This window comes from Scyliorhinus torazame, chromosome 9, assembly GCF_047496885.1.
Source record: "Scyliorhinus torazame isolate Kashiwa2021f chromosome 9, sScyTor2.1, whole genome shotgun sequence".
NCBI lineage: Eukaryota > Metazoa > Chordata > Chondrichthyes > Carcharhiniformes > Scyliorhinidae > Scyliorhinus > Scyliorhinus torazame.
Genome location: NC_092715.1, coordinates 164,842,056 through 164,860,677, shown reverse-complemented (window position 1 = coordinate 164,860,677; position 18,622 = coordinate 164,842,056). Strand labels below are relative to the sequence as shown.

The window sequence follows — 18,622 nt, the reverse complement described above, 5'->3', positions numbered from 1 at the left end:
CAAAATGGTGATTCTCCGGCACCCCCGCTATTCTGAGGCCCGGATGGGCCGAGCGGCCAGGCCAAAACGGCGGGTTCCCCCCGGTGCCGTCCACACCTGGTCGCTACAGTCGTGGGCAGTGCGTGAACGCTGGGGGGGGGCGGCCTGTGGGGGGGGTGAGGGGGGATCCTGCACCGGACTTCACCTGGAATGTGGGGTGGCCCGCGATCGGTGCCCACCGATCGTCGGGCCGTCCTCTCTGAAGGAGGACCTCCTTCCTTCCGCGGCCCCGCAAGATCCGTCCCCCATCTTCTTGCGGGGCGGATTTGGACAGGGCGGCAACCCGCGCATGCGCGGATGACGTCCGTTATGCGGCGCCGGCCACGCCATCTATTCGGCGCCGCTTTTACGCGGGCGACAAGGCCTGGCGCGGGTAGATGACGCGGCCCCGATACTGGCCCATTGTCAGGGCCTGAATCGACCGGGGCCGTTCCGTGCCATCGTGAACCTCGACGGCGTGGCCACTTCGGCGTGGGGGTGGAGAATCCCGCCCCTTATTCCGGATGCACCTGGCATTGAAGAAGACACACTTTAAACCACCTTCCTGCCTGCCAGTACACTGCACCAACTTTGAAACCTTACTCATGACCTCACTACTCTCAACCTCCTGCATACTGCAGCTACAATTCAGGTTGAACTAGTTTAAACCCTCCCGAAGAGCATTAGCAAATTGTCCCCCCAGGATATTGATACCCCTCTGGTCCAGGTGTAGACCATCCCGTTTGTAGAGGTCCCACCGACCCCAGAATGAGCCCCAATTATCCAGAAATCTGAAACTCTCCCTCCTGCACCATCCCTGTAGCCACGTGTTCAACTCCTCTCTCTCCTTATTCCTCATCGCGCTAGCGCGTGGCACGTGTAACCCAGAGATAATAACTCTGTTTGTCCTAGATCTAAGTTTCCACCCTAGCTCTCTGAATTCATGCCTTACATCCCTATCCCTTTTCCTACCTATGTCATTGGTACCTATCTGGACCATGACTTGGGGGCTGCTCCCCCCCCCCCCCCCCCCCACCCCCTTAAGGATCCCGAAAACACGATCCGAGACATCAAGGACCCTGGCACCTGGGAGGCAACACACCAACCACGAGTCTCTCTCGTTCCCGCAGAATCTCCTATCTATCCCTAACTATGGAGTCTCCAATGACTAATTCTCTACTCCTCTCGCCCCTTCCTTTCTGAGCAACAGGGACAGACTTTGTGCCAGAGACCTGTACCCCATGGCTTACCCCTGGTAAGTTTCCCCCCCCCCCCCCCCCAACAGTATCCAAAGCGGTATACTTGTTACTAAGGGGAACGACCACAGGGGATCCCTGTACTGACTGCTTCCTCCCAGCCCCTCTCACCGTCACCCATCCATCTTTATTCTTCGGAGTAACTTCATCCCTGAAGCTTTTATCTATAACCACCTCTGCCTCCCGAATGATCCGAAGTTCATCCAGCTGCAGCTCCAGTTCCCTAACGCGGTTCTGAGGAGCTGGAGATGGGTGCACGTCCCACAGATGAAATCAGCAGGGACACTGGCGGCGTCCCACACCTCAAACATTCTGCAGGAGGAACATTGCACTGCCTTCCCTGCCATCCCCTCTAGATAAAAAAAGAAAAAGAAAGAAAGAGCTTACCTGTTATTCACTCTACCCCTTAGGTTAAAGGAGGTGGAAGGGTGGGGGAACACTACAAGTGTAGTGTCTAGGGTTTAGAAACTGCCCAACTTAAATACAGGTAAAAATAAAACACTTAACCAGCAACCACTGCGCCCCACATGAAAACCACAATCAGCTGTTATGGGCCCACGCAAACAATTTAAATCTTTACTGCTTACCCAGCAGTCCCCTTCTCAGCAAGCACTCACTCAGCAACCACTGCGCCCCGCACGATAACACCTCGGGGAAAAGAAAACTACTTACCAGTCACCAGCCAATCACTTACCTGCAGGCTGTGACATGGGGAGAATGTGTAGACTCCGCACAGAGTGACTCAAGCCCGGAATTGAACCTGGTCCCTGGTGCTGTGAAGCAACAGTGCTTACCACTATGCTACCGTGCCGCCTAGCTACAAGTTGAACATGGGAAAGAGCAAGTATTTCGTCGTTGGTGCATCGGCAGAGGGGAGTCAGATTGAGAGGGTTACCGTTTTGGTTGTCAGGGACTATATTTCGATACTTAGGAGTCCAGGTGGCGGGGGATTGGGCGCGGCTCCGGAGGTTAAATTATACGAGCCTGGTGAGTAGATTAAGACGGACTTGGAGGTAGGATTGTCTTCCATTATCCTTGGCGGGCCTGGTCCAATCGGTTAAGGTGAACATTTTGCTGAGATTCTTGTTTTTATTTCAGTCTTTCCCGGTGTTTCTGCCCAAGTCTTTTTTTCAAAGGGTCGAGCAGCCTATTTCCTGCTATATTTGGGCGAGTATGGCCGTGAGGATTCGGAGGGGGGGGGTCCTTCAGAAGGAGAGACGGGCAGGAAATCTAGTGCTGCCAAACTTGCTATTTTATTACTGGGCGGCCAATGCAGAGAAGGTGCTGGAGTGGTACAGGGACCAGGGTCTCTGGGTTCAGATGGAGTCTGGGTCATGTCGAGGGACAAGCTTGGGGGCATTGGTAATGGCATCGCAAGGTACTCAGTCATCCCAGTGGTGGTGTCCACGTTAAAAATATGGAGGCAACTTCGCCAACATTTTGAGCTGAGGACAGACTCAAGCTGGCTCCCATTTGTTCTAACCACCTGTTTGAGCCAGCAAGGCTGGTTGCCACATTTGGAGCATGGAAAGAGAAAGGGCTGGAGAGAGTGAGTGATTTATTCTGGAAGGGTGGTTTGCCAGTCTGAAGGAATTGAAGGAGAAATTTGGGTTATCAAGCTCGGACATGTTTAGGTTCCTCCAGGAATGGAGCTTTGTAAAGAGATTGTTCTTGAATTTCCCGACGGTGTTGCCATCATCCTTATTGGAGAGGATTCCCTCCTGTGCGGGGTCAGAGGAGGGCAGTATGTCGGGCATGTATGAACGGATCGGAAGAGTTAAGTTCGGTGGCAGGGGTAAAAGCTAAATGGCTGGAGGAATTAAGGCCAATACTGGAGGAAGAGGTATGGAGTGAGGCGCTGCGGAGGCCACGCTGCGTGTGCGAGACTGAGTCTGATACAGCTCAAGGTAGTGTTTCGATGCAACTCACCTCAGCTAGGTGGTTTTTTGAGGGGGTGGAAGATAGGTGTGAGCGATGTTCGAGAGGGCCCGCACACCACACATGTTCTGGTCCTGTTGCAAGCTGGTGGGCGTTTTGAGGTCCTTTTTTAGCACTGATTGGCCATCCTAAATAAGGAACTGGAGCCCTGTCCTTTGGCGGCTATCTTAGGTGTTTTGGTTGTGCAGGAGCTGTCCTTGCCTTCGCCTCGTTGGTGGTGCAGAGGCCGATCCTGTTGGGCTGGGGGCTAGCAATGCCGTCGAGTGCTTCAGCGTGGCTAGGGGTTTAATGATGTTTTTGCACCTCGAGAAGGTGAAATACACCACGAGGGGGTCGATTGAAGGGTTCCACCGACGGCAGTTGTTTATATTGCATTTCAGAAGGGGAGTGAGAGGCATGGGGTTGAGGGGAGGGAGGGAAATGAGGGACGGTGAGGGGAGGGGAAATGAGGGATGGGGATGGGGTAGTAAGGGGCCTAATGGATGGGGGATTTAGGGTGGGCAGGGAAGTGGAGGGACATGCGGGGTGAGGATAGGGATGGAGAAGGGAAGTTGACGGATAAGAGTGGTGAGAGGATGGGGCGTGGGGTTGGATGGGGCAGGAGAGGGCATATGGGGTGGAGAGGGGAGGCGTGAGAAGTCAGGATGGTGGTGGGGAGAGAAGGGCATGAATGGTGGGCAGGGGGGCATTAAAGGTGGGGGTGGCAGATGGGTTAGGTGGGGGTAGCAAGGATGGGGAGAGTGATTGTCCTGAGGGGTAGGAGTTGGGAGAGTAATTTGGGGTTAAGGAAAGATGAGGTGGGGGGGCTGTGAGGGGTGGGAAGTGTGAGGGATAGGGATCGGGGGTGGGGGAGAGGGTGGGGTGGGGGAGAGGGGGAGTGTTAGGGAGTGGGGGGGAGCATGAGGTGGGGGAGAGGGGGTGGTGGGGTTGGGAGAGGAGAGGTGGGGAGGTAGAGGCGCTGTGAGGTATGGGGTGGGCAGGGTGGTATGAAAATTATGAGTGAAGGTGGGGATGGGGGGCTCGTGAGGGTTGGGGAGTGGGAGATTTAAAGGAAAAATAATATATATATATATACATATATTGCATTTCAGAGAACTGGTCACTGTTAGCTGATAGTGGGGTGGGGGGAGAGGGGTGCAAAGGTATGAACGGGAGGGTGTTGGGTGAGTAAGTGGGGGGGGGCTCTGGTATCTTGGACTCAAGGGGCTGTTTAGCACAGGGCTAAATCGCTGGCTTTGAAAGCAGACCAAGGCAGGCCAGCAGCACGGTTCAATTCCCGTACCAGCCTCCCCGAACAGGCGCTGTAATGTGGCGACTAGGGGCTTTTCACAGTAACTTCATTTGAAGCCTACTTGTGACAATAAGCGATTTTCATTTCATTTTCAAGGATCATTTTTGTGTTTTGCCTTTGGTTTAAGGGTTGTTGTTTATTTTATTTTGTACTTGTACAAAATGTTAAAACATTTATAAAAACATTTCCCAAAAAAATGAGAGGAAATCTGTATCATCCAGTAAATGACAGCCAACTGGAAGGCAGATCCTGCCTGACAACCCTTCTTGACATCTTTGTGAAAATTATGTTCCAAGTAAAAACTGCAGAGGATTACGATGTTGTGTTCTTGGATTTACTATAACCTTTTAATAATTTTTTTAAAAACAAAACTCTTTTACTGAAATTGAAAAGAGTGGAAATTCATGGTAAAGCCTCGTCTGCATAAGAGATTGACTTAGGGAAGGAAAGCTGCAATTACTTATTAAGAGAGTGATATTGGGGTGAGAGGGGTTTTCAATTGAGTGGCCCAGAGAATAGTGCTGGAATACCTAGCATTCCTAACCCACAATAACAACTTGAATTTTAGAAACTAAATGCAAATCAGTAAAATTTCCATTTGATGTTAAATTTGAAATAGAGTTGGAAGAAACAGCTAGGCCCGTAAAATCTGCAAGAAGCAGTAAGCTATTGTGAAATTCATTATGAGCGTGATCAAAATACTGAACATTGGTAAACAAAATGGGTGTTATTAGGTATACTGAGTATATTGTGGGAATAGGCAATGTTGAAATATCAGGGGTAAGTAATATAGATTTAACAAGCAAAATCATTGTGTGGCTGTATTAAACAAAGTGAATAGAAAAATTCCAGTGTGGAGGCTTTGGGAATTCCATCTAGTTAGCTCTTTAAAAGCCTTGAGCATAACTCTCACTAACTGGGAAATTGCACTGCTCCCTCTGAGGCTTGGAGTGGATTGACTGACGATGTGACAAAACAAAGGCCCTGCAAACTCCATGAGCAACTTAAAATTTCTAATACTACACTTTTTGTTTTTGGTCCTTTCCTCTGCCTCTTTTCCTCTGGTGCAGTGGCATGGTGCATGGAGTGGGTAATTTGATCTACCCTTACTGGCACGCTGTGCCTACCATCTTATGCAAATGAGCCAGTCCCTGTCATTTTGGATGGTATGTACCTCTTTTGAGAGCTGCATTTTCACTGTTAGAGTGAGCTGATGACAGTTTTGATTCCTGAGCAGTTAAGACATCAATTCTTCAGGAGGTTGCAGGCAGTTTCAGACATACATGGAGCTTGGTCTGCAATTAAGATTCCTGCACTGCTGAAGCCCCTGACTGATTTGGAAATCGGAAGGCCGGGCAATGTTAAATATCGTGAGCAGACACCCAGACTGAAATGCTGACCTCAGGGAGCGGAGCTTTCTGTGTAGCTGTCTGTTGCAGTTCGAGTATATCTGGGGCTCTGGAGCCCACTGAAAATTATTCCAAAAGTGCCACTGGCAACTTCTACCAGTTTTGGCAGTTATCTTGAATGTAGGATTTTGGATATATTGGATTATAAGTATTTGGTGAAGTAAGGGGTAAAAGCCTGGGTCAGTGTGTTTGACTGCTGCGGACATGTTTTAAAAAGAATCTTAGTTTGAAAGACAACAAAGCTTTTAGGAGCCTGAGGTGCAATTAACCATTGTAAAAGCTTGGGATAATGCAGTTTTGTTTTAATTAAGGGGATTCCCTGGGGAGTCCATTTGATTTCAGCATCAGGTTTTCTGAGAAGGCATTTTTCAGTTCTGATCTGGCTGAAGGCGTGCACAGTGAGACAGTTGTGCTCTAACTGTAAGTTAGTTAAAAGAGATTATCTGCATTTAAAGCAGTGCTGAGGACAAGGGGGACCTGAAGCAAGCCAGTTGAAAACTTTTGAAGATATTCAGCCAGAACTTCTGCAGGAGTTCGGACCGGAATCTGATCTGTTCTGTAAAGCAGTGTTGAGATCTCTTTCTCAAAGAATAACTCTGTAAAGCAAATATTCTTCTGCACCATTGGTATTTAGGGTTGCTTGAAAGCTGAGATGGTCTATTTTCTTGTTGTTGAGTGAGAATAAAGATAGCAAGTAAAGGTATTGTATTCACTGTGTTGAGTAGTATTGTTTAAGGGGTAATTGTAAGCCATTTTGGGTGCAATAAAATATTTTAATGCTGTGTTAGTAATAATGTTTTGTTTTAAAATGCCATTTTCCTATTTCTTCGTGCATTCACTCCTGGAGCGTAGTTCCTTTCCTCACAGTCTTAGAAAATTAAAATAAAATATTGGGGTTTTGGTCCAGTATCCTAGCCACTGTTCGGGTCTGGTCAGGGATCATAATACAGTGCAGTGACTTGCATGAATAATCCTAAACAGCAGGAACTCTGGCATCCATCATGGCTAATTGTGGCTGAGGGAAATATGTGGTGTGACATTTTTTTATTGATATAAATATGATTATAATATTCCTGCCAGTTAGTGGATGGGCATATTATGGGCTCACCAGAAAAACTGCTGGAATTTCCAATATGGGAAGTATCATACCAGATCCAAGTTTCATGCTAGCCCTTCCCTGACCATCACAACACCACAACCCTAATTGGCCTCAGATATTTCTAAGCCAACAAACTTATTTTTTTCTGAGATGCAATTGCCAATTATGGTGGATAACCACAATATAATTTATATGTAAATGATAGGTTTTAAAAAGCTACAACTCACTGAAGCTCCAATTCATAGGTAATTACCATATTTGATCTGTTAATTTGTTATTCCTCCCTCCCATTTAGTTCAGTTTATCTCGTCCCTTTTGGGTTTAAAGGAGTTGTGAAGGGAGTTCCAAGAGTAGAATCAAAGTGGCTGATGGCTGCCTCAGTTAGGGTTGTAGAGTAGACCAGAGTTTAGAAGATCAAAGGATGATGGTGGGAAAGTAAGGATGAAGGAGATTGCAGAAGGGTGGAATGAGGCCAGTGTGGGATTTGAAAATGAGGATCAAGATTTTAAATTTACAAAGAACCACATTAGCACAGAAAAGAGCCATTCAGCATAACCAGTACATAGTGGTGTTTATGCTCCACTTGAGCTTCCTCCCATTCCTCCTCTCTAACATCCTCCCTAATCTCTGCTTTTTGTTTTGCAACCGGCTTGCTTTTTATTCTGTTACTTATCAGAGCATGTAAAGCCAGGAGACTTGAGCATTGGTCTATTATGTGAAATCTTATTGAAGACCTTTTGGAATTCCAGGTGTATTACATGTACGACAATTACCATTCTTTATTATCTATTACATTTTCGAATAATTCAATGACATTGGCCAAGCAAGACTTTCCCCATTGAAATCCCTGTTGACTATTGTTATATTTTTGGTTTCTAGATGGTTTTCTATTTCCCCATTGGGATTCAATTTGACTTTCCCTACAATTGATGTTAAGCTGACTGGGTCTTTAGTTCCCTGGACATGTTCTATCTCCTTAAATATAGGTATGATATTAGCTGTTCTCTGTCAGTATGCCTTTCTCTAACAAATTACTGAATGTGTGTTTATTTTTACTTGATCATTGGATGTAAGCATTGCTGACTAGCCAGCATTCATTGCCAGTGAGAAAGCAATGGAGAGCCACTTTCTTTAACTGCTGCAGCCCATGTGGCATAGGTTCACTCTCAGTGCTGATAGGGAAAAAGTTCCAGGACTTTGACCCAGAGACAATGAAGGAACGGCAAAAATTGTTCCAAGTCTGGCTGTTGTGTATGTGGTAGTTTCCCAGGTGTCATGTGAGAGTACCTTTAAGAAATGGGTGTGTATACAAGTATCTTTAGTGAGAGTACCTTTAAGAAATGGGTGTTTATTACTGCAGTGATGTCAGAGAGTGGGTGGACATGGGCTGTCCACTTTTTACTTCTGTTTTAGGCTGTTTGCTGCAGGGTGTTTTTTCGTTTTGTTTTCAGAGCTGGATAGCTGCAGTCACAGCCAGACGGTGTGTGAATCTCTCTCTGTAATCTAAAGACTGTAAATCGATCCTGGTGATTTAAAACTAATAACAGTAGTGACTTTAACCTGATGTGCTTCTGGTAAAAGGTGTTTTAAGTCATATGGATGTTAAAAGGAAAGTTTAAAGGATTACTTGGTGTTGTATGAATTAATGGTTGCTAAGATGTTCACTATGTTTTAAAAAGGTTAACTTGAGTTCATAGAATAAACATTTTGTTTTGGTTTAAAAAATACTTTTCCATTTCTGCTCTACCACACCTGTAGAGTGGGCCGTGTGCTCCCCATACCACAATCTATTAAGAGTTGTGGGTCAGGTTAACTCCATGATACACTTTGGGGTTCTCTAAACCCTGACCCATAACAAATTGGGGGCTCGAGGGGGATAAAAGTTGATCTATTAGATTGGCTTAGTGAATTTAAAGACAGTGAGGGGTGAGCATATTGTGGTTGCTTTTCAGGTGTGGTATTTTAGTTTAGGTAGGGAGTATGTTGTGGACAATGGCTCTTTCAGAGGCTCTGAAGTTTTTGGGGGTGGAGACGGTCACACGCAGTACCTTACGGACAGACTAAAAGCAGGCTGTTAGATTTCGCAAAAACATTGCAGTTAACATTACCTGACAAAATGCGAAAAAATGAGGTAATTATGGCGGTGGCTGAGCATTTAAAGTTACCTGAGATACATTGACTCATTGGAAATAGCAAAAATTCAGTTGCAAATTAAACAAATGGAACATGAGAAAGAATTAAAGCAGCTTGAATACGAAAGAGAGGAAAAAGAGAGAAAAGAAAGGAAAACAGAAAGAATAGTCCTAGCAGAACAAAAAGAAAGAGAAAGGGAGAAACAGATCAGTGAAAAAGATAAAGAGAGTGAGGTCATGAAACATGACAGTTAAAATTGGCAGACGTAAAGGGAAACGTAGTTGATGGATAGTGACAAAGAATGTCATAGTCGAAGGCTTGGTGGGAATCTATTTAAATATGTCCAAGCATTACCAAGGTTTGACGAGAACGAGGTAGAAGCCTTTTTCATTTCATTTGAGAAGGTGGCTAAACAAATGAAATGGCCACAGGACATGTGGGTATTACTGATTCAAACAAAGCTGGTAGGTAGGGCTAGTGAAGTGTTTGCATCACTACCAGAGGAGGTATCTGAGACGTATGAGGAGGTGAAAAAAATCCATCTTAGGTGCTTATGAAGCCTACAGACAAAGGTTTAGAAATTTAGGGAACAAATTTGGTCAAACATACATGTACTTTGAAAGGATCAGAGTAATTTTGATAGGTGGATAAGGGCTTTGAAAATAGACCAAACGTATGAAGCTCTCAGAGAAATTATACTTTTGGAGGAGTTTAAAAATTCAATTCTTGATGTAGTGAGAATTCATGTGGAAAAGCAGAGGGTTAAAACTGCGAGATTGGCAGCAGAAATGGCAGATGATTATGAATTAGTTCATAAATCAAAGCTTGGTTACCGACATCAGTTTCAGCCTGTGAGGGATAGATAGCACAGGGAAGGCTGATGTGGTAAAAGAGGATAACACAGTGGGGTTTGTTAAAGTGGTAAAGGAAAGTCCAAGTGAAGCGAAGGAGGTGGAAAAGATTGTACCACCTGATCAAGAGGTGATTGATAAGAAGGTGCCAGATCACTTTAAAGAATTTACTTGTGTGGGTAAAGTTTACTCATGTATCAGGAGGAGCAGGTAAAGAAGTCCCAATTTTAAGAGATACAGGAGCTAGTCAATCTTTGATGGTAAGAGGTGAGGAGTTATGTAGTCTGGGAAGAATATTGCCAGAAAAGGTGGTAATATGTGGAATTCAGGGTGAGAGGGGTAGTGTTCAATTATATAAGGTAAGGTTGGAAAGTCCAGTGAAGAGTGGTGAAGTGGTAGTAGGAGTATTAGAGAAACTATCTTGTCCAGGAATACAGTTTATCTTGGGTAATGACACAGCTGGATCGCAGGTGGGAGTGATGCCTACTGTGGTTGATAAGCCAGTGGAAAATCAGACAACTGAAGTGTTGAAGGACGAATATCCTGGGATTTTTCCGGATTGTGTCGTGACAAGGTCGCAAAGTCACAGGTTAAGGCAAGAGGAGAAATCAAAGAGTGAACTTGAAGTGCAATTATCAGAAACGATTATCAGATGGTTGAAAAAGAACAAGACCAGGTGGAGGATGAGGCGGATATTTTTACTTCAGGAAAATTGGCGGAGTTACAACAAAAAGATATAGATATATTACAGTGAAGAGTAATCTGAATGTATATCAGAGTGTTATTACCGTAAAAGTGATGTCTTGATGAGAAAATGGAGACCTTTACATATGCAGGCGGATGAAAAGTGGGCAGAAGTTCATCAAGTAGTATTGCGGTAGGGTATAGAAAGGAGGTGTTATGAGTTGCCTATGAGGTACCAGTGGGAGGTCATTTGGGAATAAGGAAAACTCAAGCTAAAATCCCAAAACATTTTTATTGGCCTGGACTACATAAAGATGTAGTTAAATTTTGTCAATCATGTCACACATGTCAGGGAAACCTCAAGCAGTGATAAAATCAGCGCCCTTAATACCCATTCCAGCATCTGAGGAACCTTTTACAAGGGTCCTAATTGATTGCGTAGGACCGCTTCCTACAACCAAAAGGGGGTATCAATATCTTTTGACTATAATGGATGTGTCTACTAGGTTTCCAGAGGCCATTCCAGTATGTAATATTACAGTTAAAAAGATTGTGGAGGAGTTACTTAAATTCTTTACTAGATATGGACTACCCACAGAAATACAATCGGATCAAGGATCAAATTTTACCTCAAGGTTATTCAAAGAAGTTCTGCATAGCTTAGGAATAAACAATTTAAATCAACTGCGTACCATCCAGAATCGCAGGGAGCATTAGAAAGGTGGCATCAGACATTAAAGACAATGTTGAGGGCTTATTGTCACGATTATTCAAAGGATTGGGAGAAAGGAATTCCATTCGTACTGTTTGCAATTAGGGATGCACCTAATGAGTCAACCATTAGTTTTTGAACTAATCTTTGGTGTTGAGGTAAGAGGACCACTTAAATTGATTCAGGAAAAATCGGAAATTGCATTATTGGATTACGTGTCAAATTTCAGGGAACGATTAAATAGAGAAGGTGAATTGGCTAGACAACATTTAAAAGTTGCACAAAATGTGATGAAACGGGTCGCGGACAGGAAATCCAAAGTTCGTAGTTTTGCCAGTGGAGATAAAGTTTTAGTGTTGTTACCAGTGCTAGGTGAATCTTTAAAAGCAAGGTTTTGTGGACCTTATCAGATTGAAAGGAAATTAAGTGAGGTGAATTATGTGGTAAAAACACCAGATAGAAGGCTCACCAAGTGTGAATATGCTTAAAAGGTACTTTGAAAGGGAAGGAGAGAAAAAGGAGGTTTTAATGATTCTAACTCAAAGTGATGAACCAAATCCAGATGACTGTGAATTTGACATACCTCAAATTAAATTGGAAAACGAGGATGTTCTTAAAAATTGGGATAAATTGTTGAGTTACCTTCCAGAGGAAAAATGGACTGACCTGAAAGAGTTGATATTACATGGGCAAGTTTGTAGAGATAAATTGGTAAGTACTAAAATGGCTATACATGATGTAGATGTGGGAAATGCTGTTCCAATCAAACAACATCCATACAGACTTAACTCTTTAAAATTGGCACAGGTTAACAACAAGACTGAGAGTATGTTTAAAAATGGCATAATTGAAGTGGGTTGCAGCCAATGGAGCTCACCCATAGTGATGGTACCTAAACCAGACAGTACCCAACGGTTGTGTGTCGACTAAGGTTAATGCAGTTACAAGAACGGACTCTTATCCTATCCCACGTTTGGAGGATTGCATTGTGAAAGTGGGACAATCAGCTTTTATTTCCATACTGGATTTACTTAAAGGTTACTGGCAGGTACCTTTATCCAAAAGGGGTAAGGAGATTTCAGCTTTTGTGACTCCAGATGGTATATACCAATTCAAAGTTATGCCATTTGGCATGAAAAACGCCCCAGCCACATTTCAACAGTTAACTAACAAAGTTGTTTCAGGATTACCCAATTGTGCGGTATACATCGACGATCTGGTAATTTTCAGCCAGACATGGAAAGAACATTTACAACATCTGATGGAGTTATTTGATCGACTTTAGGAGGCGGGTTTGGTGGTAAACCTAGCCAAAAGTGAATTTGGAAAAGCACAAGTCACTTACCTTGGCCACACAATCAGACAGGGTCGAATGGTCACACGTGATGTGAAACCAAGTTATTGAGGAGTTTCCGATACCCTCAAGACAAAGGGAAATAATGCGAGTTCTTGGCATGAGTGGATTTGATCGAACATTTGTGCAAACGTTTTGTAGCGTGATTGCTCCACTGATGGACTTGCTGAAGAAGCGTAACACATTCCAGTGGACAGCAGAGTATCTGACTTTAAAGAGAAATGCTGAGGCGTAGAGAAATGGACGGATCGTGCAGAGACCTTCTTGTTCAAAGAGACTGTCAATCGAGAAGGATTTCAGTTGGAGGAAAAAAAACAAAAAAGTATATTTACTGTGTGCATTTCTTAAAGGTGAAAAATGAAACCACCTTGAAGTTGATGGGTTTTTTTCTTTTCTTAGGGGGAGGTGTCATGTGAGAGTAAGTTTAAGAAATGGGTGTTTATTACTGCAGTGATGTCAGAGTGGGTGGAGCTGGGCTGTCTGTCAGCTTTTTATTTTCATTTTAGGCTGTTTGCTGCAGGGTGTGTTTTTGATTCGTTTTCAGAGCTGGATAGCTGCAGTCACAGGCAGAAGGTGTAGGAATCTCGCTCTGTAATGTAAAGAGTGTAAATCGATCCTGGTGATTTAAAATTAATAACAGCGAGTGACTTTAACCTGATATGCTTCTTGTAAAAGGTGTTTTAAGTCATATGGATGTTGAAAGGAAAGCTTAAAGGATTACTTGGTGTTGTAGTCTTTGGGAGGTTGTATTTGAATTAATGGTTGCTAAGATGTTCACTATGTTTTATAAAGGTTAACTTGAGTTCATAGAATAAATATTGTTTTGCTTTAAAAAATACTTTTCCATTTCTGCTCCACCACACCTGTAGAGTGGGCCGTGTGCTCCCCATACCACGATCTATTAAACGTTGTGGGTCAGGTGAACTCCATGATACACTTTGGGGTTCTCTAAATCCTGGGCCATAACAGGCATATGCTGCCCTTGGTTTTCTAGATGGGGAAGTTGAGGGTTTGGAAAGTGCTGCCAAAAGATCCTTTCCAAGTTGATACAGTGACACTGCTGGCAATGTCCATGGCTGTGGAGGGAATGAACGTTTCAGACTTTGGATTGGATGCCATTCAGTTGGGCTTCTTTGTCCTGGATAATGTTGAGCATATTGAGTGTTGTTGGAGCTGCATTCATCCAGACCATTGCATTCCTTAATAGTTCCTTCTAGATAATATTTAGACTTTGGGGAGTCAGGAGGTGAGTTTCCCTTCACAGAATTCCTAGCCTCTGATTAGTTCTTGTTAGCCTAAGTAATTGTTTGTCTGGTAACCCCCAGGATCAAATTGGCGAGAGTGGTTATTGGAGAAAAACAGTTTTTCTCCGATGTATTAACTTAATCTTTATCATGCTTAAGTATTTCTTAATTGTTATCTTAAACAATATTACATTTGTCATTATTGCCTGAATGTTACCCTGCTATTATTTCTCTTTATTGCTCTGATTAATTCACCATTTTAAGATCCAGAAGCAAATATTCTTTGCTTGAGCTTTTTACATACTGCACTAGGTTAGAATTGAATCTTGTGCACATTGTAGGAACACCATTTCCTTATCTTCTTTGTCTACCTAAATTGTATGTTGGCCTTTATTACAAGAGAATTTGAGTGCAGGAGGTCTTGCCGCAATTGTACGGAGCCTTGGTAAGAATGTACCTGGAGCTTTGTGTAGTTTTGGTCTACTTGCTTAAGGAAGGGATATACTTACCAAAGAGGAAGTGCAATTAAGGTTCACTAGACTGAATCCCTTGGATAGCGTAATTGTCCTATGAGGAAAGATTGAAGAGACTCGGCTGAGGCATGATGTTAGGTCACGTCAGATCACAGGAAGTGACTGCAAAGTTGCGAGGAATGGTGGCAAGGTAGAGATGGGCATCATCAGCATGCACATGGAATCAGATTTCATGACTGAGCGATACCACGAGGAGGACAGCATAAGATTATTAGAGACGCCCTGGATGTGTGGGGAAGGAAAGAGAAGCCATTGCTGGAGATATGCTGGCTGCAATTTGGATGGGAAGGAATGAAGTCATGCAAGGGAGCTGGACATAGGAAAGGCAATCAAGAATAGCATGTTTTACTTGAGGTAATACTTGATCCTAAATCACAATTAACATGAAATAATCCATCAGCATCTACATCACGTGATCACAGCAAATTAAAACACAAGGCTTGTCACTTGTTTTAAATTTCACTTTAGGGATGGGAATGGAAAGATACGGACTGCATACGGTTTTAGTTTAGGCAGGTACCATGGTCGGCGTAGGCTTGTAGGGCCAAAGGGCCTGTTCCTGTGTTGTTCTTTGTTCTTAATCTATTTCAGTATAAATACCAGTAAATCATTCATTGTAAATCATGCGTTATACCTTTGTGGAAAGTCAGCTTTCTGAGAGAGAATACATAATACTGATTTCTCCAAATAACCTTTCAGCTTAATAAGTTGTTGGGAAATGTTGAGTGTAATCGGACGTCTCATCAGTTCAAGTGAAATTGCATTGTGATGGGATTTTATTGATTGAACTGCTGGAGGTGCTTTCTGCTAATTTCTTTCAATATAAATGATGATCACATCTGCTCAGGGAATTTCTCCATCTCCTTTCATTATTAAAAGACATTCTCTGGCCCAGCACCCTATGTAGATACTGTAAACTGTAAGAAGTCTTACAACACCAGGTTAAAGTCCAACAGGTTTGTTTCAAATCACTAGCTTTTGGAGCATTGCTCCTCCCTCAGGCGAATGAAGAGGTAGGTTCCAGAAACATATATATAAAAAGTCAAAGATGCAAGACGATACTTTGAATGTAAGTCTTTACAGATCCAGAGAGAGGGGTAACCCCAGGTTAAAGAGGTGTGAATTGTCTGGAGCCAGGACAGTTGGTAGGATTTCACAAGCTCAGGCCAGATGGTGGGAGGCTTTGACTTTGTCTATATATATGTTTCTGGAACCTATCTCTTCATTCACCTGAGGAAGGAGCAGTGCTCCGAAAGCTAGTGATTTAAAACAAACCTGTTAACCTGGTGTTGTAAGACTTCTTACTGTGCTCACCCCAGTCCAACACCGGCATCTCCACATCATATGTAGATACTAGTAGTGTAAAATAGTTCCGCGTTTTCCATTTTTCTTCCGTTCTAGTGAAGCTTTCCCTCCAGGCACAACTTTGTGTGCGTGTATGCAAAGACTTGTATTTATTAAAGCACCTTTCACACCTGAAGACAGCCCATAACTTTTGATGTCTCGTCACTGTTGGAATATATTTATAAACAAATATTTATTTGGGGAAAAATAAGTGAAGTCTTTATTTTTTTAATACTGCTTGCAGGAAAACATGAAATCTGTGTACAATCAAATAAAGACACTAAGCAACACATCAACCTTGAATCTTGAGGATCTGCGGACTGCTTTATTCACTGGGAATCTCTGCACAGAACAAAATCACCTTAAGGAGCTAATCAATCACCTCCTAGTGAGCTTTTTATTATTTTCAGCTGGTGGACACAAAATAGCAAAGGAGTCTGTGCAACTTGTAAGTATCTGAAGTTGCTTTGTTGATAGTTTGCGAAGGATGATAATACATTATCAGCTTTCAATTACAGATAAATTGTTCTTTTCAGTTTACTTGAATCATTACCACCCCTTTTAACATGAATGCATTTTTTCCATCCTTGTTTTGTTAATGGACAGAAAAACATTCTGCATCAATTGTGTATTTATTTTGTACTGTTTTATTTTAAAGTACCATACTTTTATTGACTGTTTTCATTTCAGTATAACAAATGCAGAAACCTTCATGCTGCCATGCAGTACAGTGTTTACATTATTATTTGCCTTTTCTGATTGCTTCGATCTGAAGTTTAAATAGATATAGAGCCATAAAAATGTTATGGTGTAGAAATGGGCCATTCAGCCCATCATGGCTGCGCCGGGGCAAAAAGAAACTAGTCATTTGGTTTAATCCCACTTTCCAGCACCGAAGATCCAAATGCACATAAAGCCATGAAAAACTCCCAAGAGCACTTGACATAAGATTTAATCGAAAAGTACACTGATTAAATTATCTGATCAATGTTTGATTTTTGCAAGTTCCTTGGATTTTAAATTTGTAGATTGTTGACCACACTGGAAAAAGCTAGCTAGCAGGTTAGGGACTCTTGGTAAAGAAATCATGGGTTGGATTCTCCGGTCGCCAAAATCGCATTAGAGTTCCCGACCAAATCGGGGGCAACGCCGCTTTTGTGATGCTCCACCCCCTTCAAATATGCCCCATGTATCGACGGCTTCAGGACATTGTCTGAGGCCAGCCCCCTGATGCTTCGCTCCCGACGGCGTAGGTCACCTGTTGTCTTACCCGTCGGGAACTCGGCATGGCGACTTCAGACTCAGTCCAGCACCGCCACAGTCGGGGGAGGGCCGATCCGTGGGCAGGGCGGGGGTACCGTGGTGGACTGGTCCGGGGCACCGTGGTGGACTGGTCCGGGGCATGCGAGCCAGCCGAGGGGGGGGGGGGGGGGGGGGGGGGGAGAAGAAAGAGTATTTTGTGGGCCCGCGAGTGGCCGCCGTCATCATGCGCGGCCACAGACCCAGCAATTCTTCAGGGCGTATCGGCAGCTAGAGCCGGGTGCTCTCCGCTGCTGTCCTGCTAGCCCCAGCAAAACAGGGAATCGGTGGCCGTTTTACGCCGGCGTGGGGACATAGTCGGAGAATCCAAACCCCATGTTTCTAAAATTTTACTGCCTCACCAGTTCAAAATAAAATTTAGAACCACTAAAATTATCAGTTTTAATTCCTCTTTTAATACAAGGTGCTACCTATAAATTACATGCCTTCTGTATTACAGTTCACGTTAGCTGGAGCTGCCACTGGTGGAATTTCAGAATTACTGGCTAGTACTGCACACAGGCTAAAGAACAAAAGATGTGGAGCATCTAAAAATGATACGGTGCAAAGCACTATTGAACTCCTGCAACAACAGTTACTGGAAACCCAATCTGAAAGAGTGCAATCAAATGATATCCTCCACTGAATAATATTTAATGATTTTGTGACTGTTTCCAGTTTATTCATGTTTGAAATAAATGCATTCTGCATCATTTTGTGGACTATTTCCCCCAGAATGTATTGCAAACAGTTTGTTTCAGTGTCTTGTTCTAATTAAGAAACACATACTTCTGAAGCTGGTGGAGTTTGGCAGAGAAAATGATTTGTAACAAAGCCAAGCAATTATATGCCAAATCAAAGTCAGATGAGAGCACTATGTTCACACACAAATGATTCAAAATCATCAATTAAGAAATGTAACAAGTAGAAAATATCAGTGCAATTTCTTGACTTAAAAGCTCTTGAATTCAATTCTGTGAAAAAAACACGAGATTAGCAATGTCTCTCTTATTTTAATGAAGCAGTAACTTAAAAGAGATCCACTGAAACTGCGTCTTTAAAAGGAGACAACTGCTTTACATTCCTAGTGTCTGATACAGCCCGACTTGAATAAACTGCAGATACTTTTACTGGCATTTTACACTGCTTGACATTTACCTTGTATGCTCAAGGCAACGTGGGAGCCATACAATATTATTCATTCAGTGTTATTTACGCTGTCTCATTTAGGCATTTACATCAACTTTAAATGGTTAGAAATTAGTGATTTTCTGAACTGCAATAATACATCCTAAATCTCTGTCATTAATGTGAACTAACTGTAGCGATATGGAAGCTACAATTGTCAGTATGTGTAATGAGCTGCAAAACCTTTCAAGGAAGCTGCAAAAGAAACTACATGGTTCAGCAGTTTCAATTTACCAGTGTTATTGAAAGCAACAATGGAAGAAGGCTGA

General features: G+C 43.3%; 1 protein-coding gene across 2 annotated transcripts in view; it reads left to right on the top strand.

The window, feature by feature from the left end:
- The window catches only part of fancc (FA complementation group C), a 274,053-nt gene extending 255,747 nt beyond the window's left edge, over positions 1–18,306 (top strand). For both annotated transcript variants that reach the window (XM_072516728.1, XM_072516729.1), the window contains exons 14-15: positions 16,111–16,314; positions 17,626–18,306. In XM_072516728.1, the coding sequence (XP_072372829.1) occupies positions 16,111–16,314; positions 17,626–17,811 (390 nt within the window). In that variant the 3' untranslated portion in view covers positions 17,812–18,306. The remainder of the gene's footprint in view (positions 1–16,110; positions 16,315–17,625) is intronic.
- The last annotated feature ends 316 nt before the right edge of the window (positions 18,307–18,622 follow it).